The sequence below is a fragment of the Sminthopsis crassicaudata genome, chromosome 5 (assembly GCF_048593235.1).
Source record: "Sminthopsis crassicaudata isolate SCR6 chromosome 5, ASM4859323v1, whole genome shotgun sequence".
Classification (NCBI taxonomy): domain Eukaryota; kingdom Metazoa; phylum Chordata; class Mammalia; order Dasyuromorphia; family Dasyuridae; genus Sminthopsis; species Sminthopsis crassicaudata.
Window position 1 is genome coordinate 146303903 of NC_133621.1, and position 26132 is coordinate 146330034.

Below are 26132 nucleotides of genomic sequence, written 5' to 3' on the forward strand. Positions count from 1 at the left end.
TACATGGGGATTTCTTGGCAAGGAAACTGGAATGATTTCTGTACCCAATAGATAAAAGAACAGAGATTAAAGAACAGAGATTAAATGACTTGCCTGGAGCCAAGTATCTGAGGCTGAATTTTAGTTCAAATCTTCCTAACTCCAGGTCCAGTACTCTACCCACTGAGCCACCCAGTTGCCTCTAGTTAATTCATTAAATATATGCAAACATTATTCCAAGTCCCTAAATCCGTATCAAGAATTTTTGAACAACTCAAACCTTTAAAATGGAAATAAGTTGAAAAAAAAAAAGTACTACTGTCACTGAAACTTTAATAGCAACTCTTTAACTTCTTTACTTTGGCAGAGAATTTCAGAAATATTTTTATGATACATAAGACATCAAGAATAAATACATGAGCCAGACAAAATTTATCCGGTTCAGATTTTTCCAGTGTCATTTAATATACCATACAATCATCTTTACTAAACAATAATGTCTTTTCATAAAGATAAAAAGTGAGCTATGGAATTAATAGTACAAATGTTAATAATAATAACAAATCACTGAAAAATAATAAAAAATCTCCTTTGCTTAAAAAATACAATCCATTAAAGTAGCATACCCCAAAAATGAAAGCACACAGTATATATTTAGAAAAACATCTCATTTATTAGACACAACTAAGATGACTCACTGTTAGTTGAACCAACAAAAGTTTCTTATCCTAGTCCAATTATAAGATTCTAAATATGAAGCTGGCTGAGATCTCATAGTTTTAATTCCTTTGTTTTTCAGATAGAGAAACTGAGGCTGGGAAGAACTTTCTCTAGATTATACAAGCAGAGCAACCATGGTGCTCAAGTCCTCCTACTCCAATCTGTGCTCTTACAAGTCTCATGGATTTCTATAGCCCTTCTAAAGCATCTTCATGTCTATTAATTTGGTCCTTGAATTAACCCTGAGGAAATTACAGCAAATTTCTTACTATTTTGCAAATGAAGTTTGTCAAAGAGGGGTTAAGCAATTTGCCTCAGGTTCAAATCCTAATAGTTGGATGGAAGGTACTGGATCCCAAAAATATTGAAGAGACTAGATACGAAAGGGGTAATTTTGCTCACTTTGAGAATGAAACATGCATTACACAGATTATTGGTCACATTTGTTTTGTACTTTAAAGTGACTTTATTCTACCCAATTTTATGAAAACCATTTTAATTTTAAACACTGATACATTTCAAAAATTTTTTGTAGCTTTCATACATCAAAATTCCCAGTCTTAAAGTTCTGTAGTATTCACATGAACTCAAAGTCAACCAAAAAATTCTTAATAATTTGAATTGAAGATAAACTTGGACATTTTAGCCCACAAGAATTTTTTTCAAAGTTTCAAGTGTAAGATCATTAACATTTCTCTTTGGGTGATGACCTCACACCATACTATCAAGAGTAGATCAATCTGAATTAACTCTTGGGGGCTTGTTTCAATAGTGTCTTAGTCTATAAAGTAACAAAGAATTTTCCAACTATCTTGAGGCTCTTTGTTTCAGGGCGTACTCTGACTGGTGGGTCCTATGTTGGTTTTATTTTCATTGCTCAAAGGAACAAGAAATCTTGGAAATCTTCCTACATTTACCTTTGCCCTTGGTTATAGTAAATGGCAAAGAGATCATGTGACCAACTAGCTGATCAGAACCTTAGTTTTATTTTATCAATAGGAAGAACATTTCTAAATGAATTTTCTCTCTCTGTCCCATAGCTCTGTAGTCACCACTATAATGGGGTAAGGGGGAGAGAATGTGAAAGTCACAAAATATGTGAATGAAATAAAAGTTTCATAAGCACCTGTCTTGCTAACAGAAGGCAATAATGAGTTACTCTTTATGATGGGCTTTTTTTCCCCCCAATACAAGGCCAATCAAAGTATGGTTAGTATTTTTGCTACTTTTTCTTTCACATTGATATCATGATGACATGCTAAGGATAGCAGTTTCTCAGTACACTCTGTAGATTCTCCATAGAACAAAGAGAAAAGAGAACCATTATTAAATTGAAGCTGAGCAAATGAATTCTCTTTCTGCTTTATATTGTCATTTAAATTTGCAAAGAGGGTAAGGACACGAAGAAGAATTTCCTTTTCCATCTTTCCATCAAAGAGGGAAATCAGTGATGATGGCACCTAAAAGATGAAATAGTTAAATATTACTTTTGAAAATAAAAATTTAGGATCTCTTATATATCCTGGTATGTAATGATTATATTATAGTATTTTAAATTTTACTAAGATAACTGAAAATAATTTACTATTCAATTCATAATGATTTGTGCCTAATTCTAGGGCAGAAAAGAAAAAATACATGATAATTTTAATATATATTTAAAAGGAATAACAGATACATATAAAATTTGCAGTTTCATGTGCAATCATTTTTTATTATACTGTGTTATAGAAATGCTTGCTTTTCTCTAGGAATTACAAAAAGAAAAAAAAAAGGAAAAATCTGTCTTATCATAGGATTCTTAGATACCTATTCAAAAACTTCTAAATTCACATGTGTATTGTTGGAAAAGAGGAACTTGAAATTGAACTTTAAAATCCTGCATGTTCTGAATATCAGGATGTGATTTAGTTTTTCTGGGAAAAATCTATGTTGCTTTAAAATACCTAACATGCAGTTTCTTTTTGAAAAATTCATCATGGTGTGAACTAGAAGAGATTTTATGAAACCATTTGATATCAAAAAGTTCAAAGTGCAAAAGTTAAATTTTATCCTACACACATTAATCTGTTAGTAAAAGGCTTCTTTCAAGGAATAATGAAATAGTACAACTAAATGCAATTTAATACATATATTTTGTTCTTCAAAATAAAAGTTTTTTTAAACTTATTCACAGAATGCCCTGAGATTTCAGTATTATTGTTATTTGTCAGTTGGTCTATTGATTGACTTTATTATCTAAAAACTTCTTGGTGATTAAACACATATGTATAGAGTTTAAACAAATTAAATATATAAAGTATTTACTTGCACACTGAGAAGTTCTCTTGTCATGGCTGGATTTGCTGACAAATTCAAAAGCACTTTTAAAGTCTGAATCTGAAATGAGAATACTTGTTAATCAGTTTTAACACCTGAACTTTAAAAGAATGGAAGGAAAATTTATAAAATATGTAAAAATAATAAAAATAGCAAATTAGTATAGCTGTATATATAACACAGTTTCCCATTAATATAACCTAAGACTACCAACATATTCTTATGTTAGCTAAATAGGATTGATGGTATTTTAGAACTAAAATAGCTTAGTTTAGCTGTCAGATATAGTTAAGATACCAAGTGGTAACCCCTCATTTTATACACGGGAAAACTAAAGCTCAAAAAAATTTAACCATTTTCCTCAAATTTATGTGGCTACTGGCAGAACACATATCCCATCTACCCTAGTCCTTTAAAAATCCTTCTTTTGCTTTAAGCATGAATAGCTACTGTGCATGATACGAACTGAATTAATGTGCTTACATGTTCTGACCTATTTTGAAAATTTAGCTCCATTCTAATAATAGTTTATTACATTACAAGAGTAAATTAACCATAGCTGTGTGAAGTCCAGAAAGCAGAGGTTATACTAAACACTACACACTGGTCTAATTAACATTTCATATATAATCCCCACAGAATACTTATGCGCTAAATTAGCATCAAGTTATAAAATCATGATTACTTTTGAGTAAAACAGGACACATTCTTTGATTATCACCGAATCTGCAATTTAAGACATGCTCTGTATCTCAAAAATGTTTGGAGTTTTTTTTTTTTTTTTTTTTTTTTTTATTTTCATTCTTTAGAAAGGGCAATAGGTCAAAGTAGAAATAGTGCAAAGGTGGTGTTGAGTACAATGGAGAGTCACCTATTTGCAAGATAACTTTATTATGATGGGATTCTCAGGCAGGACTTTATGGAGTGGCTGTATCTTAAATCACTGCTGGGCCAGATCTTGATCCTCAATTTTACAGGTTCAGATACTTGGTTTTATCAATTTTCTTGGAAATGATAAAGCTTAGAGAAAATGAATGCTAAAATTCACAACAAATGAATGTCAGCTGACAAACAATATAAGACATTCTGGGAGATATTTCAGGATTGAAAATTGATGTGGGCAGTCTTCAGAGAGGACAGTCCCTCCTGGTGGGAAAGTCTAAATTGGTTTAAATTCTAATTATCAAAGTAGCTGGAAAGACCACAGCTATAATTATCTTACAAGGGAGGAAGTAAAGCTCAGAGAAATAATCACCTAAAGTCACACAGGTGACAAACCCAAGTGCCTTGTTATAGTACACTAAGCTGCCTTCAGCAGAGTTACTTGGTGGTATGCAAACTGTATATTCTTAAAGTACATTTTTAGCAAGTTTGGGAAATTTGAGGAATTTCTCCCTGGACAAGTCACTTAACCTCTTCATGTTAAAGCCAAGTAGAGAAAAGAATAAACAGGATTTAATTAGCCATGGCACACAATTTTTCTCAATGCAAGTTTCCTATATCAGTGAAAACATAACCCAAACCAAACCTCTAAGTATATTTCTATCTTAAGAATCAGTCCTGAAATCTAAAGTGGAAGGACACCTTCCTTTAAACAATGATGGGGGTACATCAATAAATTCTCACCACTTAACTTTCCTTCTTAAACATTCCTTATTATTAAATTCCAAAAACTTTGGCCATGACAGAAGTCACTGATTCCTTTATTCATGCATGGGCAGGGGAAAATCAATGGTAGGTTCCTTCATGAGGTTTAAGCCAACATCATCCTATCAAGTAACAGTTAATAATTATTTCAGAATAGGTTACTTCTTCAGATGGCAAATCCCATCCTTTTTATATTCATTTTTATTAGCTACAATTTCAGAAGATGACATCTATGCCTTGTCCCTAGATTACAAGACTATAAGTATACTGTAAGTATACTTAGAGTCCACTGTGCATTGACTATATTTTATAATCCTTAACAATTAAAGTTCTCCATACTCTGATTCCAAACCAACCTTTGTACCTGTTTCACTATTTCCTTCACATGAATCACTCCGGTCAAATTTGTGATCATTTACCTCTTTCTTACTCGTACAGCGTCCTCTCCTTTCTACTTCTATCCATCACAATTCTATGAAGGATTTAAATGCTCGCTCTGATATTCTCTTCTCTGAACAACAGCCCCTCACTCTCCTGGCCGGAAATGTGACCTTTCCGTCTTGCAGATCCTGAAAGCAGCCTTGATTAGTAACCCCCACACATCACTATTTCAATACTTCAATGACTCATGATTATCTTAGCATGGATAGTCCTGCCACTAACTCAGAATCTCTTTAAGACAGCTCAGCAGATGCTCTTTGAATATCTATGGCTGAAGATTTATCACTATGCGCAGCTAACTTGGTGATAAGACTTTGAATTTAGCTAAGTTGGTCCTCAGATAACAGATAGGCAGCTAGACTGTTGTAGAAGCACAGGCCAGACATATACAGGTCATGAGATACTGGGGGCAAATTACTCATTCTCTGAGCCTCTGCTGCTCTATGTAAACCCTGGTTTGCTGTGAAGATCAGATGAGAGAATATACACAGTCAAGTACTTGGAAAATTCTAAGAGCTTTAAGGAATGAAAGGGGTTATTGTGTTTTACTGACCAAACTAAGTTGTTAGCCCCCAGAGGGCAGGGGACACATCTTAAAGCATTCTTTGTATTCTCCCCAGCATCTAGCCCAGTGCCTTGGAAAAAACATATATAATGAAATGAATTTTTCTCAGCATATAAACAAATACTGTCAAAACAAATTTACTTTTTTAAAAAAGTGAATTAACTTTTATCAACGCTAGTACTAATGGAAATAGGATCCTAGCAACGATTGGCCTTCAAAATACACAGTTTCAAAGACAGAAAGATTTCATGTAAAAACAAAAGACTCCAAAATGAGCTTTACCAGATGAAACATGGAAAAGAAGTAATGAACATATTTTCCTCTAATTTTTTCCCCTTTCTTTTCATTTATTATTCCCCAATCCATTAACTTGGGAATAGGGAATAGGCAATCACCTAATTAGTGATTAGGTTCCAAATTATGAATGTTAGTTAGCTTTTATTACCTGCTAAGCTATGCTACCTTAGAAGCAGGATGGAGAAAAGGATAATAATAATAATGATGATAATAAGGCAATACAAAGTTCTTTCAGTTTTCTAGGCCACTTTACATGCTATCTAATTTGATCCTGAAGATAATCTTGTGAAATAGATACTTTATTTTCATGTTATAGATGGAGAGACTAGTGCTGAGAGGCTAAATGATTTTTGTAGGGTCATATGGCTCAAAAATGTCTGAGGAATATGAATCTTCCTAACTCCATGTCCAGAGCAATTAGATTGTATAATGGATAGAACTCTGGACATGAAGTCAGAAAGGGTCATATAGCTCATAAATGTTTGAGGAGTATGAATCTTCCTGACTCCATGTCCAGAGCAATTAGACTATACTGTATAATGGATAGAACTCTGGACATAAAGTCAGAAAGTCCAACCTGCCTTGGACACTCATATGACCCTGCACAAATCACTTATTGTGCCTCAGATTCCTTCTCTGTAAAACTTGAGACATTTGGGTGTGATGATTTTTATATTCTTGCTCCAAATCTGTGATTTAATAATCCTATAAATTTATTGAATGATTAAGAATTATCAGTACTTGAGAAACTGGCAAGATTTTAATGTAAAGTATATATTTAAGATCCATGACTTTAATTGAGCTGTTTGGGCACATAGATTAAATGATTCCATTTTTGTTTTGTTTTGCAGTAGATTATAATGTTCCTTTGAAAAAGTATTTGCATGAAAACCTTTCGGTCACTTTGCAAAATGCTATAACTTGAATATTTCAACAAGTCCATACCCAGGGATTCCACTGCTAAATAGTTCTCTAAGGAATTCAAACACAGGAAGAAAGGTTTATTTAATATACACCAGGATAGTTATAGCAAAATACTTTGTTGTAGCAAAGAACTGGAAACAATGCAGATGTCACATTGACTGGGGAATAGTTCTGTAAACTGTGGTACATGAATGTGACAGAATTTTATTATGCCCAAGGAAATGATAAATACAATCATAAGAAGACATAAACTGTGGGCAAAGAGCAAAAAGAACCAAGAAAACAATATGCTTAAGGATGACTACAATAATGTTAATGGGAAGAACTTACAAATGAACCTAAACACCGTATAATTATAATAACTAAGCTTGGCCAGAAGGAAGAGAAAAGAGAACACTCCACTCTACTTTTTTTCAGAAGTAAGGAGATGATGGGTGTGAAGCACTGCATATGCCATTAGACTAGATTTATGAGTTGATTGCTTTTGTTCAACAGTGTTTTTTTCCTCTGTTTCTTTTTTATTATTTCTTCTAAGGGATGGCTCTCTAGAGAAGGAGTGGGAGAGAGATACATGGGAACATAAAAGTTGATAGAAAAAACATAGCTATCAGTGAGTTTCTGGTTTACAGAACTTAATTGTCAACTTTTTCATTATTTATGTTGGAAGGATAAAAATATTCAAATCAGATGTTCCTTTAAAACAAATCTTACTTAAACTTACCTGTTTAAAAAAAAAGCTACTTGAAATTACAGAACTTTGGGATGGAAGAACGACTGGTGTTATGACTAAGTGATGTCTTGTGGGTTAGAACACTGGGCATAGGGAAAAAAATAGCTCTTTACAAATTCATTCTCAAATAACCAAATCACATCCAACAATAAAAATGGCAGTCTGAAAGGGAAACTTTTGAAATTGTAGATGTTTAAGTAGAAATGGAAAGATAATTCTTTCTAGAAATAATCCCCCAGATGGCACAATAATCCCCCAGAAAAGACCTGAATGCCTGCTGCTAACATTAAGTACCTGTTTCCAAAAGATATCTTCAACATCAGTTAATTGCCATTCTTTGAAGAAAACAATGACAGAATTTACAAAATATGATAAGAATGATTCTGTTCAAGTGAAGCAAACTGAATCACAAAAGATTTTTTAAAAATTATTTCTATGGATGGATTAAGCATTAGGTTTTCTTTAAACATTAATGTGCAAATCAACACATCAAAGCAAGAATGGCTTAATGAAAGTTCATGATTTGCCATCAGCAGACCCTAGTTTGAGTCCTTGCTCTGCTACCATTTGTCCGACTCTTGGAAAAGTACCGCCCCCTCTGGAGGCCTTGATTTCCTCATTTGTAAAAGAGGGGAATTGGACTGGATAATCTCCGGTCACTTCAAGAGTTAAATTTATGATCTTAAAAAAATAGAGAATATTTGATCAGAGAGAAATCAAGCATGATATCACCTATGGATCACTTTAGGTAATATTCAGTTTTAAAAACCAACCTAGCTATATGATCTAGTACATAGCACCATGGTCATAACTTGAGACCAGATAACACAGGACACATTGAAAAGGACAGTGGTCTGAGAGTTAAAAGAACTGAACTCCAGTCCTACTTCTGCTAATGATTTGTTTTGTCACTTTGAGCAAGATCCTTTAATGGCTAAATAAAAGGGTTGAAAGGAATGGTCTGTAAGGTCCCTGTTGGCTGCCATTCATGAAGTATTGTCATCTTAGTTTGAAGCTGGATTGCCACCCACTTTCAGGCTTCTGGGTGGGATCCTGACTGGCAAAAAGTGCCACCTTGTAGTAAAGGGAAAATGGTTATTTTAAACAGTAAGAATTTTTTCATATACATCATATATGTATTTGTTATTTCTATTCCAATGATAGTAACATGGTCTACTAGTAAGGTTTTACTTCCCAAAGGGGAAAAGTATCTTCAGTCCAATGAGGAAAGCTTATCCAACATTCTAGTGGTTGTCTGCCCAACAGCTAGGTATCCAGTTCAGTTGGTGCTTATGAAAGAAGTTGTATTTCAAGAAGTCATTTGCAAATTAGCTTTTTGAAACTCAGAACGTATTTTTCCCCTGCAGAAATGTTAGAAGATGTGTTTAGGTTCCAAAATGGACTTCACAAGCCAATTCCCATAGCTTACTGTGGCATTGAGGTGCTTGAAGGCAATGCCAGCAGAATACAAATTTTGCAGGAATGCTGGAAGGTTTAACCCTGGCAACAGCTTACACCTACCTAACTACATTTGGAGAGATTTATTACCAGAAAGTTAGCCAGTAAGTAATGAATTTTTTTGGCTACTGATTCATGAGAGATGTAAACTTGCAATAAAGTAAACAGAAAGAAATATTGTACTATCAACTTTGTCTTTCAAAATCATAAAATGTATTTTGAAACAGATACACAATGTTCTGTGCCATTGTTGACCTGGAAAACTGATCCATATGGAATGAGTAAGAGGCTCTTACCGAGAGCCAAGTCCATTCTTTAATTCCCAAAACCTAGTATTAGAACCCAAGAAGGAGAGGTCTTAAATCCAAAGAGAAAAGGGCACTTTGTAGTTAAATTGGCCTAAACAACAATGTACTGTCTCCAGTTTGATAAAGAAAGGAGTAAGATTGGGGTTAGAGGGATGAATTTCAGTAATTAGCCAAGCGACTACATGAATCAGCTGAACAGACAAGTAAGAGCCAGAGCAGATAGTAGAAGACAAAATAATCTGAGAGGGAGAAAAGAGGGTCAGATCAAAGGATTTAAAAGAAGAGATTTAAGAGATCATTTGTTCCAACAGCAGCAGAGTAAGCCTGAGCCCAGAAAGAGCTGTCCAAAAGGCCAGTGCAGTTGACAGGGACAGGGATGTCCAAGTTTAATGGAAAAAGGAACAGAAGGTGGAAGCAAAAAGAGGAGGAAAAAAAAGGGGATTCTCATAGGTTGGTAGCATCTAATAATACTGTCAGGACTGCTATGTGAGTAAAGGGAGGGGGAACAAAGGGAAAAAAAGGCAAGAGGCAGCCTTGTTCTTAGGGAACAGGAAGAGGGAAGTAGGGAAGTTGAGGAAGAGGTAGAGATGGAAAGGTTAGTGTGGCCACTTTTATCTGTGATGTGTGTAAGAAACTCATGACCTACCAGTCCTTTCTTTTTTTTTTTTTTTTAGAAAAAAATACTATGCCATTTATTTATTTATTATATATATATTTTTATAATATTATCCCTTGTATTCATTTTTCCAAATTATCCCCCCCCTCCCTCTACTCCCTCCCCCCATGACAGGCAATCCCATACATTTTACATGTGTTACAATATAACCTAGATACAATACATGTATGTAAATACCATTTTCTTGTTGCACAATAAGCATTAGATTCCGAATTACCTGTCCTTTCAAACAAAGTTTTCAAACTAAGTCTGGATCTGTTTAAGACTTATCCAAGTGGATTCATCCATAGCAGGGATGGGGAACCTTTTTCTTGCCAAGAGTCATTTGGATATTTGTAACATTATTCACAGGTTTTACAAAATTATCAATTTAAAGAACTTAAGCAGTGGAAGGTTGCTACATCTAGTTTTCAGCTCATCACTGCCTGGGTTGTCTCAGGCCAGACGTTCCCCATGACTGATCTATGGGAAGCATACCAAATGCTTTATGATAACAATCTATAAATCATACTGAGGATGATATCCAGTTTCTCCTTACATCACACTCAAATTTTCCAGAAAAGCAATTTTCCAGTTGCTTCCAAAAAGTAGCTGCCACCAATCCAACTTCTAGAGTCAACAGAACATGACAGTCATTCAAAACTCTGAAGGAGGCTATCATGTCCTGCTCTATTACTCCATTTTCTTCAATCACTTCTTAAGAAGTATGATCTCAAGGACCATTAGCATTTTGGTTGCTCTTTAGTTTTTCAGTATCTTTTTACAAATGTGCTGCCCAGAAAGGCATACAATACTCATAATATGGTCTGACCAAGGCAGCATGCAAGGGGGCCTATCACCTCTTTATTCCTTCATGTTTTGTCTCTCTTCCTTCAGCCTAAGCTTTCATTAGCATTCTTGGCTCTTTTATTAGACAGCTGACTCACAATGAACCTTCATGAAACTAAAAACCTTTATCTCTAACCAAGCTTACTCCATCTTGACTTGTGAAGTCAATTTTTTTAAGCCAAGTGTAGAACTTGATATTTATTCCTAATAATTTATATCTTATTTGATTTATCCTTAAATTCTAGCCTATCAGGATCTTTTTGAATCTTAATTTTTCTGTCCAGATTTTATAATCTTTCCCAGGTTTGTGTCATCTTCCTATTTGCCAAGAATGTCATCTCCACTTTAATGATAAAATGTCAAAAGGCCCAAGGGCAATCTGGATTCCTGGGGCATTCCACTGAGAAGCTTCTTCTAAGCTGTAAGTCAAGTAGTCAACTATTACTGTCTAGCCCACATCTCCCCATTTTACTCAAAAAAGAGCAATGCATGTATGAAACTTTCATTTGGACCAGTAAAACCAACAATCTATAGACAAGGAAATGAATCACAATTCAGATAAGCAAGAGGTGCATTTTAAAAATAAGAATTTCATACCTTGATGTTTTCATTTCCCAGAGATAACAAACCAAAGAGGTCTGAAACTGAATTGGCAATTAAGTGCTGGTAGTCATTAGTGACTGTCATGTTTGTTAACAATCTCAGGCCAGCCAACTGTACCTCTGAATTCAAGGGAGAGGAAATGGTCTCCTCACAGATCTGGCTAATGTATACCTAAGGAAAAGAAAGAAAAATGAGAACTCAGAAATACTACTGAATTTCATCTAGATGAAATAAAATCATCCTCAACTCTTGGGGCAAAGGAAGAAACTTGCTCAAGTATCCTTAAGTGAAGAACCCTTGTTATGGTAAACAAAAAACAGGCAAAAAAGGGGCAGTCTTCTCTCCAAAGTTAGCTTCTTCAGGGATAACAGGAGGAAAAACAAAAATATTATTTCAGTTCACTCAGTCATGTGGGATGTAGATTCATACAGTCTCATAATATTACTATTAGCAAAAAAGACAGGTCTAGGGCTTATTGAATTTTTCAGAAAGAATTTAAAATTATTCTCACAATCTGTTCTATTCTATAAACAAATTATACCCAGAATAAACTTAAAAGTCAAACTTCTTACAGTAGAAAGATCGCTTAAGGCACTTATTTTTCTGTCCTTTACATGGAAATCCAGCCTAAATTTTTTTTTTTTTTTAATGAAGGATATTACAAAGCTGGAATGCAATAAAAGAAAGCCTATCAAGATAGCAAGAGGACTTGAATCTGTTACAGAAGGTTATATTGGAAGCCTGTGACTTTAGTAAGTTTTAGAATAGAGTCAAGAGAAATCTTCAAATTATTTAAAGGAAACTGAAAGATTAACAGTTCTCACTGTGGGTCTATGCCTCAAGGAAGTCAAAGACAGAAATAAATGTTCTGCATGTAAGCAAAATATCTCTTCTTATTTATTGTAGCAAAGAACTGGCAATAAAGTTGGAGCCTACCTACTTGAGATTGGCTAGACAAACTATTAAATGAACACAAAGGATTATTGTGTTATGAAAATTCATAGAAACACTGGAAAATACATATAAACTGATGCTGAGTGAAATAAGCACAATTAGGAAAAGAATATAATGACAATATAAATGAAAAAATTAATAAAACAAAGCTAAATGTCACATAACTATAAAAATCCTTTGGTACAAAGGAAGGCTCAAGGTGAATAGGGAGGAGCATATTTGGAAATGAAAATCATGTGAAAACAAAAGGTATCAATAAGTTCTTTTTCATAGTAGAAGGGAAAATAAAGGACTTTTGATGGAGAAGGGTCATAAATCTAGATTTGGAAGGGACTTTAGAGTTCATTTAGCCTAACCTGTCTCATTTAACAAATGAGGAAACCAAAGCCTGGAAAAGTTATCACATTCTGAAGGTAGCAGAGGAGTAAGTGGCAAAGCTGGATTTGAACTCGGGGATTCTAATTCTCAATTCTGTGTTCCTTTTACAGGAGGATTAGACTTGATGTCTAGAGAATGGAGTAAAGAGCCATGGGAAACTGCAGTCAGGCAAAATTCAGATCAATAGAAGGAAAAGTGCTCTAAGAGAGGTGGTCAAAACTAAAACAGGCTATATCAGAGGATGGTGAACTCTCCACTGAGGGGATTCTCAGCAAAGCCCAGTTAATCATTTACTGGGGATATTACAGAGGGCATTTTGGCTCCAATACAAGTCAACTCTCAGGTAATTTTAAATCTTTCTGTGATATTTGAGAAGGGACTTTAGAGATTATCTACTTCAGCTTTCCCATAATAAAGCTTCAAAAGGATAAATGACTTCTCTAATGAGCACAGCTAGTAAGTATTAGACACATCAGGAGGATCCATATCTCCATTTTGGTGCTTCTGCTACCATAATCCCATTGCTTCTAAAACCAAAAGCCTTAATAAACTTAATTTATGGGTTCACAAATTCTATTTCAATAGTGTCCCACCATCTTGGTTATCTTTAAAACCTGATGTTCTCTCATCTTTTATAATTGATATATATATATATATATATATATATAACACATTTCTCTAGAATTATGGGGTTCAAATGAAGTTTCTACAAGATTTTTTTCTCCAAATCTTTAAAAATGTGATCTATATAATTTTCCTTACTTTCAAATCTCTTAACTCTCAGTATCTGTAAAGATCAACTTTAAAATAAAGTAACTCACATGTATTTTTCATTATTATTGCTCAAATAGTTATTTATTCTTCTTAAAACAAGTGGCTCTCTAATTCATCGTCTTTCTGGTGTCCTTCCCTTACCCTGAATTAGTTTCCTTTCAAACTGGGAGATCATTCCATAATCTAACAGGAAAATTTTTCTAAGCTCTAATATGATGTGATCCATTCGCCAAATGGTTTTGATCTTTTACAGGTACTATCTAGTACACCATAAGTAAAACTTGTTAACTGATCAGGATTTCCCAATAAAATTACATAATTTATTTTTATAGTCATTTAATCTTTTATAATCATTTTCTTGGGTGTGTTTTTATGTCACTCACCTTAAGTTCCCTCTGATTCTGAATATTCATACTTAAGTTATTTAGTGCATTTAAAGCCTTTTCTTTAACTTTGGGGTTGGGATCTTTCAGCATGTTTCCAATAATTGAGAGACCATCCAAATTACGAATAATATCCTAAAAGAGAGAAAATAAGATTATGATTTCACCATTTTTTTAAAAAATATTTAGCTCTTCTATTGCTGCCTTTTGGAATTCAATTATCAGTTCCTCTCAGACAATTTTTCAAGTCTAATGAGAGGAAGTTTCCTATACCAATGAAGTCACAGGTATAGATAAAAGAAAGAATTCAAGTTGATCAGGCAGCAGGTGAAGCAGTAGATAGAACACCGGGGGGTCTGAAGTCAGGAAGACCTGCCTGACTTCAAATTTTGTCTCACACAGAACAAGATCTGTGTTTCTCTGGATAAGTGACAACCTCCATTTGCCCCACTGTCTTCAACTGTAAAATGGAGATAATAATGGTTCCTATCTTCCAGGTTTCTTGTGATGATTAAATGAGATAACTTTTAACACAGGGCAAACAATTTCCCAGTTATCTGTACCATGTTATCCTCCAAAATACTGCAGTGGAACATAAAGTCAACTTTGGGCAGTTTATATAAGGCTTTCAAAGCAATTTATAAATATAATGAAATCTCAGTAGGTGGAACAGTGGATAGAGTCAGAAGATTCACTTTCTTGAGTTCAAATCTCACCTCAGATACATAGTACTCTGTGACCCTGGGCAAGTTACTTTACCCTGTTTGCTTCAGTTTCTTCATCGGTAAAATGAGCTAGAGAAGGAAATGGTAAACCACTGCCTTTGCCAAGAAAATCCCGAATAGGGAATGAAGAGTCAGACAGAACTGAAATAACTGAACAACTGTGATATAAATATTTCAATTCCTGTGTTATAAGTAAACTTGGAAAACAGCATGATTTATCTAAAGAATTCTTGGTTTGAGACCATATTAAGCACCCTCTTGGTTTCTCTGCACAAGAAAATTCAATTGCTTCAAGAGCTTATAAGCAAAAAAATCCCCATGATATATGCTTCCCAGGAGAGGCCACCATAACAAAACAAGAAATTAACAAAGTATTTCATTCTTTTGCCAAAACTGAGTTTTACTGAGGGAATAATGCACTTTATTTAACAAATAAACAACATTTACATAAATGTGATGATGAGAGCAGCCATTTTTGGCTCTGTTCTCTCTCCTCCTAAATCTTCATAGGTTAGTTACAGACTTCTCTCCAGGATGTGAGCCAAAAAAGGCCTGAACCCAAACATGATTGCAAAATCAACTAAGAGTCTTAGGCCAGTTTTTCTATTCTGGGAAGTAAAAAGAAAGGAATATGAAATGAGAAGGAACTATTTAAAGTTAGGCTTTTTAGAACTTTTTGGAAGCAATCTACTGTCAGAAACAGCTTCCAAGAGTCTTTTCATCAAAGGAATAAACCATCAGACACTGACAATGGTCTTGGAATCACCAAATATTACAGCTGCAAGAGATCTTGAAGATGATCTGTAACTTGACACTTCTTCCCCAGTCCCATTTTACAGATGAAGATGAAGAAGCTTGAGGACAAAAGAACTTTGGTAGAGCCAGGACTATAAGGATTCAAATGTCCTGATTTCTAGTCTAATGCTTTTTCCAGAGTTTTCTTTTTTAGAAGTACACTGCAGAGCATAGGAGTGGTGTAATTCAAAAATCTACATTCTTTAAATGACATTATAAAATGCAGGGAATTAGGTGAGCATCAGCTAGAGTGAACTAACAGAATCTAAGGTTCTGTGATTTTGGGAACTCCTCAAAGGTACTGCCTAACAACCCTAAACCAGGATTTAGGGGAGAAGAGAAGCCCTTATAGCAAAGTTCCTTATGTCCACCCAACAGTATATATAATTACAGGAATTAGGAATTATAATTAGGAAGAACTGCTTTTTTGAGGTTAGTAACTTGGTTGATAGTTAATCTTGGAGGAGGAATGCCTCCTGTTACCATGATTGGGGTTGAATCTTCTCTAAATTGGTTCCTTCCCTTGGATCTATGGATAGAATTTATGGGATCAAAGAACTTGGATGGGAAGAAAAATTATATCTTTGTTTTCACTAATGCCTAACTGAAATTTAACATTTATTTCAATTACAAGTTTTTAAAAAAATAACATGATCGTGAGAAAGGGTCCACAGATTTCATTTAGTTGCTACAAAGGCACATGACACACACATAAAAAAGATTAAGAAGCCCCCACCACACACACACACACACACACACACACACACACACACACACACACACGAAGCCCAATAAACAAGGCAATCTACGATGAAATAAATATATTTTCCAACCTGGCTGGGTCTACTGTGGAATAGACATAAAGGAAGCTTGCTTCACAAGAACAGATCACTTACTTGATTGACTGAAAAAGCAGCACTGTTACCCAGTGTAATCAAAGCTCTTTCACGAATTAAAGGATCTTCAGTTGACTCTAGCAAGCAAATGACTTTTTTAAGACACTGAGTATTCAATGGACTAAATGATTTGGTACCATCATCCTCTGTAAAGTGTATAGAAGAAAAAGAGAAAAAAAAAGTCAATTAGATTTATATCTGACCATTCTAACACCAGGTTAATTATGAAAAAATGTCAGTACTTAATGCAGTTTTAAGTATCTCTTAATAAAATTTTATTTTAGAAACCTTAAATATATGTTCCTCTAATTCTTAAGGTTTCCACCTTGATTATTTTTTCTACTTACATATATCACCAGGTTACATAAGGAATTTTTTATCCTCAATGGTTTGACATAGATGAATTCTGACATTAGAAGTGGCTCAGAGGCAAAAATATATTTTTTTAAATTTTGTTTTTATTATTAAAGCTTTTTATTTTCAAAACATATGCATGGATAATTTTTCAACATTGATGCTTGCATAGCCTTGTGTTCTAAATTTCCTTCTCCTTCCTCCCCTCCCCTTCCCCTAGATGGCAAGTAATCCAATATGTTATACATAGTAAACTATATGTTAAATCCAATATGTAAACATATTTGCACAATTATCTTGTTGCAAAAGAAAGATCAGATCAAAAAGGAAACAAAATGCAAGCAAACAACAATAAAGAGAGTGAAAATGCTATGTTGTGATCCACATTCAGTTCCTACAGTCCTCTCTCTGGGTGTAGATGGCTCTCTTTATTACAAGATCATTGAAACTGGCATCAGTCATCTCAAGAAACCTTTTTTTTTTTTTTTTTTTTTTATCATATTGCTTGCATTTACCACTGTGCCTTATAAATGGCTTAATAAATACTGGCTGAATTAAATCATGAATGAAAATTTACCAATTTTTATATTGTAGAAATTATGGATATGATAATATGGCAATGTGTACATTTGTAGGTAGTCTATAAAAAAGTAAAAATTCACTTTGTTTCCTCCACATACATGTGCACATGAACACAAGACTTCTGAAGTTCCTCCTCCAAATGTGAGGATATAAATTAAACAGTAAACATTTTTAGGTGTCTACTCTGTGTTAGGCATAATTCTAGCTACTCACTCATCAAACCAAAACACTCATAAACCCTCTAAGGACTTCTGGGGCTTCCTATCTACTCTACTGATATACCTTAGAATTTCTAGTTTCTTCTAATATAATTCTTTTATGTGTTATCTCCTCCAACTAGAGGATGAACTTCTTAACCATAAGGATTTTCTACTTTTTTTCTATTTGAATACCTAACCCTTGATATGTTTTATATATAATAAATACGTAAATTATTTTTCATTTTTAGTTCACACTTATTTATATCTATGTTTTGCTTATTTTTATTTAAATTTATTTAAATTCTACATATTATCTCAACTGGAATTTTGCTCAAAATTAAAATAACACAAAAACCTATACCATTAACAACCACAAAAAAACCAAAGCACAAACCACAATTTCTTCCCTGGCTTATGATATAACCTAAAAAGTCATTAAAAACTATGTCCTTGAATAACTATTAATTACATCGGGAAAGATTCAGATATAGATTATGGGGCATACTTACAGAGAAAAAGCTTTTAGCAATTGGATAAGTAATCCATTTTAAAAGTCTGATTATTTGTTGCATTGGACATTTATTAAATGAATCCCTTTAGCCTCCAATAATTTCTACAAAACAGGATTTCCATTCAATATAGAATTATTAAATTATTAAAAAGTTGCTGTCCAACAGCCTTTTCAAAGAAGATATCCTGACAATGTTTAAAAAAAACTGAGGAAAAGCAATCATTGAAATGTCCATTTTTTAAAAGGCTATAATTCAGTTTCTTCCCACCCAATTGTACAGGAGAAGAAGAGGTTAGATGATTTAACAGACCAACATTATCTTAATATTATAACCACAGGGACCTTACAACAGTAAAAGACTGGAAATCTGAAGAATTCTGGATCTGCCACCTATTAACTATCACTTCAGGCCTTATTTTCTCACTAAGTAACAAGATAACTGAATTAAATTATATGGCCAAATCATAAAGATATTTTCAGAAAAACAAAGTAAAGGATTGCTAGAATCACCATGGACCTGAGTTCAGATCTTTTCTATGGTGTTTACCTATGGAATGTTGGATAGGCAAATTATTTAACTTTGCTGGGCCTCAGTTTTCCTCATCTGTAAAATGAAGTGGTTGAATGAGATGGACTACATTGTCCCTTCCACCTCCAAGGCTATGATCTTAAGAATTAGAAAGAGGTCATTCAATGCAACCACAGGATAAACTCTACACATTCACAATACATGATCATGTAGCAATCCCTAAAATATTTTCAGGGATGAGGAGTCTATTACTTTCTAAGTCAACCCCTTCTAGTTCTGAACAGCTCTATATTTTATTTAATAATTCCCAAACCAATCTCTCTGCAGATTTCAGTCACTGCTCCTAATAATCATTTTCTAGACCAAATAGAGTAAATCTAACCTCTCTTTCTCATATGATAAACCTAAAAATATTCAAGACAGCCATCAAGTATCCATCTGAAACCAAATTTCTACATATTTGGCAGCATTAATAAATGAAACAAATTTAATCATTCAAATATTTCCTTTAATATTTTGTCATGAAACCTAATTTCCACAAAACTATGCATACACATTTTTTCTTATTTATATATACACATATTTTTTTATTCAATATTTTAAGGTTCTGCATTCTTTCCTCCAGTCCTTTCTGCACTCTATTGAGAAGTCAAGCAATATAAGATGACTTGTTTATAAGTCTGTTGATTATTGGAAGGTTACTAAAAGTTACAGTTTTGGGGCTACCTAGGAATGCTGCAGTGACCATATCCAGTGACCAAAGCAACATCCCATCAAAGAACTGAACTTTACTGATAATGATATTTTAGGAATCAATGAAACTAGAAGACAAAAGAAAAATGTAGCTAGATGAAAAGGATAGTTCAAAGGTTTTCCTTAGAGGGGCAATGAAAGGAGTTGGTTTCTTTAGGTGTGGCATTTATAGTTTGCTCTTGTAGTGTTCAAGATGTGTATAAGTAAAAGGAATATCATGAATAAGAGTAGCTTATGCACCAACAGTGGTGACAGAGGATGTCTTCCTGGAAGAATCACTCCAGGAAGAATCAATCAATCAATATTTATTACGAGTCTATTATGTTCTAGGCTCAGTGTGAAGTGAGACAATACAAGTACAAATGAGACAATCTCTACTTGCAAAAATATAATTGTAAATAAATATAAGGGAAATATATACACATGTAAATTAGTACAAGGTAAAGATAGATAATAAATAATAGTGAAATAGTAGTACTTCACAAAGTAGTGAAATACAAGGTAGTTTTGGGAGGAAGGGCATTAGAAGTTGTGAGGAAAGTCAGCATCTTAAAGGAACAGAGAGACTACAAGATAACCTTGGGGAAAGGACTAGGGCAAAGGTACAGAAATGGAAGATGTGTGTCTAGTGTGAGAAACAGAAAGCCATTATGGATGGATCAGAGTATAGTAGGAAAATTAGGTTGCTAAGAACTTGCTAAGATTCTCTAAAACAAGTTCACACAATTTGTTAATTGGTTTAACTGAAGGCAGGCAATGGCAAAATTAATTAAAATTAATCAATACATTTCTTCAGAAGTTTATATCCAACTATTTCCATAAGGAGACCAAAAGAACAATTTTAAAACATTTTATACTGAAGATCCTTGCTAAGCAGACATGTGGCTAAAGGCAATGCCGATTTGAAATGTAAACTCATTAGTAAAATATTTTGGTTAAAAGGAGAAAAGTGAGTACTGGGAAGGCAAAATAAAAAGTCTTCAAATAGTTTGGCCTAAGCTACAACTAAGCCCCCAAATCATCACAAGAGTCTCCATAAAGGATTTCTAGATGAATGTAATTGGAAAATGAAGATGAAAAATGAAACATTGATCAGAGTTTCTATCATATCTATTTTTTGCCAACTGACACTGAAATCACCATAGTTAGATCCTAACACTTCTTCCCTTTGAAAGTTGTGATAGGACCACTACACACCTGTCAGATTGGCTAAGATGACAGGAACAAATAATGATGAATGTTGGAGGGGATGTGGGAAAACTGGGACACTGATACATTGTTGGTGGAGTTGTGAAAGAATCCAACCATTCTGGAGAGCAATTTGGAACTATGCCCAAAAAGTTATCAAAATGTGCATACCCTTTCACCCAGCATTGCTGCTATTGGGCTTATATCCCAAAGAAATACTAAAGAGCAGAAAGGTTCCTGTATGTGCCAAAATGTTTGTGGCAGCTCTTTTTGTTGTAGCTAGAAACTGGAAGATGCATGGATGTCCATCAACTGGAGAATGGTTGGGTAAATTATGGTATATGAATGTTATGGAATATTATTGCTCTGTAAGAAATGACCAGCAGGAGGAATACAGAGAGGCTTGGAGAGACTTACATCAACTGATGCTGAGTAAAATGAATAGAACCAGAAGATTGCTGTACACTTCAATGTTGTATGAAGATGTATTCTGATGGAAGTGGATATCTTCAACATAAAGAAGATCCAACTCACTTCCAGTTGATCAATGATGGACAGAAACAACTACACCCAGAGAAGGAACACTGGGAAGTGAATGTAAATTGTTAGAACTACTGTCTATCTACCCAGGTAACTTATACCTTTGGAAGCTAATAATTAATGTGCAACAAGAAAATGGTATTTACACACATATATTGTATCTAGGTTATATTGTAACACATGTAAAATGTATGGGATTGCCTGTCATCAGAGGGAGGGAGTAGAGGGAGGGGATAATTTGGAAAAATGAATACAAGGGATAATATTATTAAAAAAAATTACTCGTGCATATATACTGTGGAAAAAAATTCTAAATAAAAAAAATCATTGAATTGTTAGTACTTTAAAAAAAAAAAAAAAAGAAAGAAAGAAAGTTGTGGTAGGAAACAGTTATAAGTATGTAAGAAGTCAGGAAAAGTGGTTGGACCAGGTCGGAAGAAATAGATTTTGGAGGTGACACAATCTGGGAAATGGATCAAGGTGATGTGTTTAGCATTAAAAGCTCTTTACAATCTGACCCCCTCTCTTCTCTGCAACCATCTTTTTTTCTTCTTGAAAATGCTAAAAATAGTTTAATAGAAATCAGCAAGTAAAACTCCTAAACTTCTTACATATTTATGCTCAATTCTTCATTCATATAGGGATTATGTGCTGTTCCCTCTCCTGCAGGGGAGACTTTGCATTATCTGTTCCCTATGTTTGCCATCCTTTCCCTTTTCAGCCAGACTCAGTCTAATTATCACCTTCTGCTGGAAGCCTTTCCTTATTCATTCAGTTAATAATAATAGAAGCTAACATGTACATATACCTCTAAGATATGTTTTAAAACCATTTGTTATTCTTCAGATCCCATTCAACTGTAAGTCACCAGTGTCTTAATGAATACATCTCATGTGTTATTTCTCAATCCTCATCTTGACCTTTTTTACTATTTGACACTGTTGATCCAGTTTCTGAAAATTATGTGTGCCAGCTATAAAAACTCTATCTGCACATTTAGAAAACAAAACCAAAACACAATTTTAGAAAGTGAATTTTCTAACCTGATCAAAGAAAATGTTCCAAATGGAGTCTCTGACTGGGTTTTGAGTCCATTTGTTAAAAATAGAAAGGTGCAACACGCTCCAATTAGTTTTCAAGAACTGACATTAGTAAAGATGGAAATTAACTATTGAATTTCAATAAAAACCTCTGCATAGCTGGGGAATGAATTGAACAATAATGATTTAGTGGGCAAATCCAACTATATTTTTTTCACTTGAATCTAGGTGCCTTTGTGAGGTCTCCTTTTCTGCTCTGACAAGCTGTTTTGGTTTTAAACTTGGTTTTATTTTGAAACAAATTGAACACAGAACTTCAAATCACTATCAGTAAGAATTAAATAAAAAAAAAATCAATAGTAATTTAGGATAGTCAATTCCAATGCTTGCATTAGAATACTATTATTAGTTTTAGTGAGACAATTAAAAATATTCTCATTAAATTTTAAAAAAATCTCTTGTTTTCTAAAACTTTAAAATGTACATAATTATATGCATTATGTAATTTATAACTGCATAAACATATGTTGTGAGTAGATGGCCTTGGTTTTTTTTTTTTTACTGGTATAAATACATAATAAAAAAAAATTGGAAATTACTGGTCTATATTGTGCCATGCAGTTGGAAGGCCAGATCACTGAGTCAGTCCATCAGTAAATCTAGCCAAAACAGTTGCTGTGGGTGGATAATGATTTGGGAGTAGAAGTGAAAAGAAAGATTTAGGTGGATTTCATAAGGGAAATTAGAGATTTTAATGATCTCAAGCTGCTTTCTGGTGCAAAAGCCTATTTTTTCAACACTAGTGAAGATATAAGGTTGCATTTCTTGTCCCATAAATTCTGAAAAACAGTGACTGAGATACAGAAGTAGGGCTGCAGCATATATTTAATGCTGGCCTATGGACCAGGCCTGGCAAAAGGAACATCATTCAGGAAATATATGACTGGCAAAGAGGGAAACATAGAAAGATTGAGGGACAGCTGGCACCTACAAAACTCAGCTCTTGATACTTATTACCTCTGTGACCGTGGGTTAGTTTGGATCTCAATTTTTTCAAATGTAAAATGAGACAGCCAAAATGAATGTTCCCTAGGGTCCCTTCAAATTCTATATCTGTGACATGGCCAGTCACTTAACTAGCTAGGCACTTCTTGACAATGTCCACTGAAGCAGTTTCTCTAGCTATAATCATTTTTCTACCTGGGTAGTGCAGTGGGTAGAGCTCTGGAACATGGAGTCAGAAAGCCCTAAGTTCAAATCCTAGATTCAGACATTTCTGAACTTGTGTCCTTGGTCAAGACACTTAATCTCTGCCTGCTTCCGTTTCCCCAAATGTAAAATGGGGATAACAATTGTACCTAGCTCCAGGGATTGTGAGCTTGGGGGGGAATCAAATGAGGCATTTACAAAGCATTTAGCACAGTGCCTGGTATACAGCAGGTTTTTAATAAATGCTTATTTTCTTTCCCAAATGAAATGAACCTTCTAGAATAGCATGTAGTACTATGAAAATTCAAACATTAGTCTGAGAAAATTTTTAAAATTTTTATTCATTCCTTTGTATTCGTAATAGCATTTTTAGCTCAACAACAAAATCTCTTTATTTAAAATACCTTTCATCAGCATAGAACTATTACATCAACACACCAGGTAATCCATCCACAGCTGACTTTGTGCAATTCTTAACCAGGTTATATCATGGTTACATCAGAAGAATGGCCCAATATTTTCTAGGTTACTCTGTGATTTCTGGTCTCTACTTTAATTTCAGGTTCAGGAACTTGTTTTTGTTTTTACTGATAATATTTCAACATAATTCTTTTCCTTAGTTATTTCCTTTGCTGTAATCCTATGTATTTCATTTTACATATCTGAAAGCACTATTCTAAGACCATTAGGCTTTACCAAATTGCCAAAAGGTCCATGATACAAAAAAGGTTAAGAATCCCTTCAGCTCTTAAGCCTGCTGATATTTTGTAGGTAGCAGTTTAGCACTGTGGTCCATCTGCAACCTCAAACTGTGGAGCCATCCACCTTTTCTCTAGGAACAAGCCATTTAATGTTAGTAAATACGCTTTTCCAGTTATATAATAGGATAAAATCACTGATCCAACATGGAAATTGACTCAAGAATGCCAATAAATTAAGTGACTTGTTGCTGTTCAGTCATGTTGGACTCCATGTGGGATCTTTTTTGGCAAAGATATCGGAGGGGTTTGCCATTTTCTTCTCCAGCTCATTTGGTAGATGAGGAAACTGACACAAATAGGGTTAAACGGCTTGCCCAGAACCACACAGCTCGGGAATGTCTGAGGCCAAATTTGGACTGAGGAAGAGGAGAACACCCTGACTCCAGGCCTATCACTCAATCCATTTTGCCAAGTAGCTGCTGTTTTTTTTTTTTTTTTTTTTTTTTTTTTTTTTTTAAAGGTGATAGGAGAGCAAAACCACCGTAACAAAGAGAAATATAATTCTAAGGAAATAACATTTCCATTATTCATTTTCTTCAGAAGAGCTGAAGTTACATCAATTTCACATTACCGTAAATCATGAAAATTCAATGAATATCCAGACCTTTAAGAAGGTCTTCCAAGAGAGTAATTTTGCAGTAAAATATTGGAGGTGTCAGTAAGACATTGTAAGCGTCTAAATCTGCAGCTGGGGAAGGCGTTGTTAAGGAAAGGGAAAGGCATCCCGCTAAAGGAGAAGAAATCCATAAGGCTTCCACACATTCACAATTTTTACAAGGACCACCAAAGTCGTGGCAGGAATTTTAAGCCCTACCCAACACAACCCAGTGGCTAGGATCGGGAAGCCAAGTCTAGGAAGAGGGGGAGGCGCTTCGGTGGAAGCTCACTACTCCGGGAGCGAGGCGCGATTATGACCCTCATTTTTCACTTCAGGAAAAAGAGACAGGCGAAAGTGACTTGAGCTGCCCCGGGGCTGATTAATAAGCACGAGGTTGAATTTGAACTTGAGCCCAGGGCCAGCGCCTTTTCTGCAGCGCCCCGCAAGCGCCTCGAGTACATTTCATTCCCTCATTCAACCGTGCCGAGTTCCCCCGCGGCTGCAAACAAACCCTAAACAACCACGGACTGCCCTGGCCCTCAGTGCGAGAAAGGGAAGGGGACAGCTGTGGGTCCTTCTGCCCTTCCCCCATCCCGGGGCTTCCCGGGTGGGAGGAAAGGGGGCTCTCACCTGCAGGAGGGGAGGGGCTGGATACTACGGGGAGGCCGGCCTCCCGCAGGGGGAGCGTCCGCCCCGGCCCCGTGGGGCAGCCTCTGCTCCCGCCTGCAGCCGCCGTCTTCCGGCTCTTTTCTTTCCCCCAGGCCAGTCGGTAAACGCAGTAACAAGCGCCGGCCCCGAGCACCAAGCCTGCCACCCAGCCCGCCTCCAGTGTTCTCCCCATCCGGTATCGGGGCCCGGCCACCCGCCAGGCAGCGGGGGCGCGAGACTGCGAGGCGGCTCGGGGAGAACAGGACCGCTAGCAGAAAGCAGCCCAGCGGCGCACGTGGAACGATTTGCCAGTGCGCGTGCGTGCGAGGGCGGACTCAGCCCGGGAGGAAATGAATTCAGTTCCACCTCCCCTTCCTCCCACTCCCAGCAAGTTAGATCTGCCTGGGCCCCCATTTCAAAAATGTTTCTTCCATTGGTGGGATTATCGCGGCCCCTCACTTAGAAGTCAGCGGGACAACCCGCCCGCGTCACTGCTCGGACAGAGACAGAAAGAGAGGCTTTTGTCTTGTTTTACGCGCGGATGAAGTAGGGCTTAGAATTGGCTGTGGGAGTTTCATTTAAGCACTTACACTCCTTAGGTACGTTGTCACACTCCAGACGCTTCTCTGACGCCTGCTCTTTTGAGTTCAGGGAGAAAAATGAGAGGGGGAGATTTATTTACCTTATTGGTGTGTACAACGATCTCCTGGTTCTGCTCATTTCATTCAGCATCAGTTCATGTGAGTCTCTCCAGGCCTCTCTGAAGTCATTCTGTTGGTCATTTCTTACAGAACAATAATATTCCATAATATTCATATA

The 26132-nt window shown here is 35.3% G+C and overlaps 1 protein-coding gene across 1 annotated transcript; it reads right to left on the reverse strand.

The window, feature by feature from the left end:
• Positions 1-632: 632 nt before the first annotated feature.
• ARMC10 (armadillo repeat containing 10) lies at positions 633-25632 on the reverse strand. Its single transcript, XM_074268449.1, has 6 exons — positions 25296-25632; positions 16401-16546; positions 13985-14119; positions 11490-11666; positions 3007-3078; positions 633-2159 (listed from the first exon to the last, which is right to left on the reverse strand). The coding sequence occupies exons 1-6, from the start codon at positions 25504-25506 to the stop codon at positions 1899-1901; spliced, it is 1002 nt and encodes a 333-aa protein (XP_074124550.1). The 5' UTR covers positions 25507-25632; the 3' UTR covers positions 633-1898.
• Between the last annotated feature and the right edge of the window lie 500 nt (positions 25633-26132).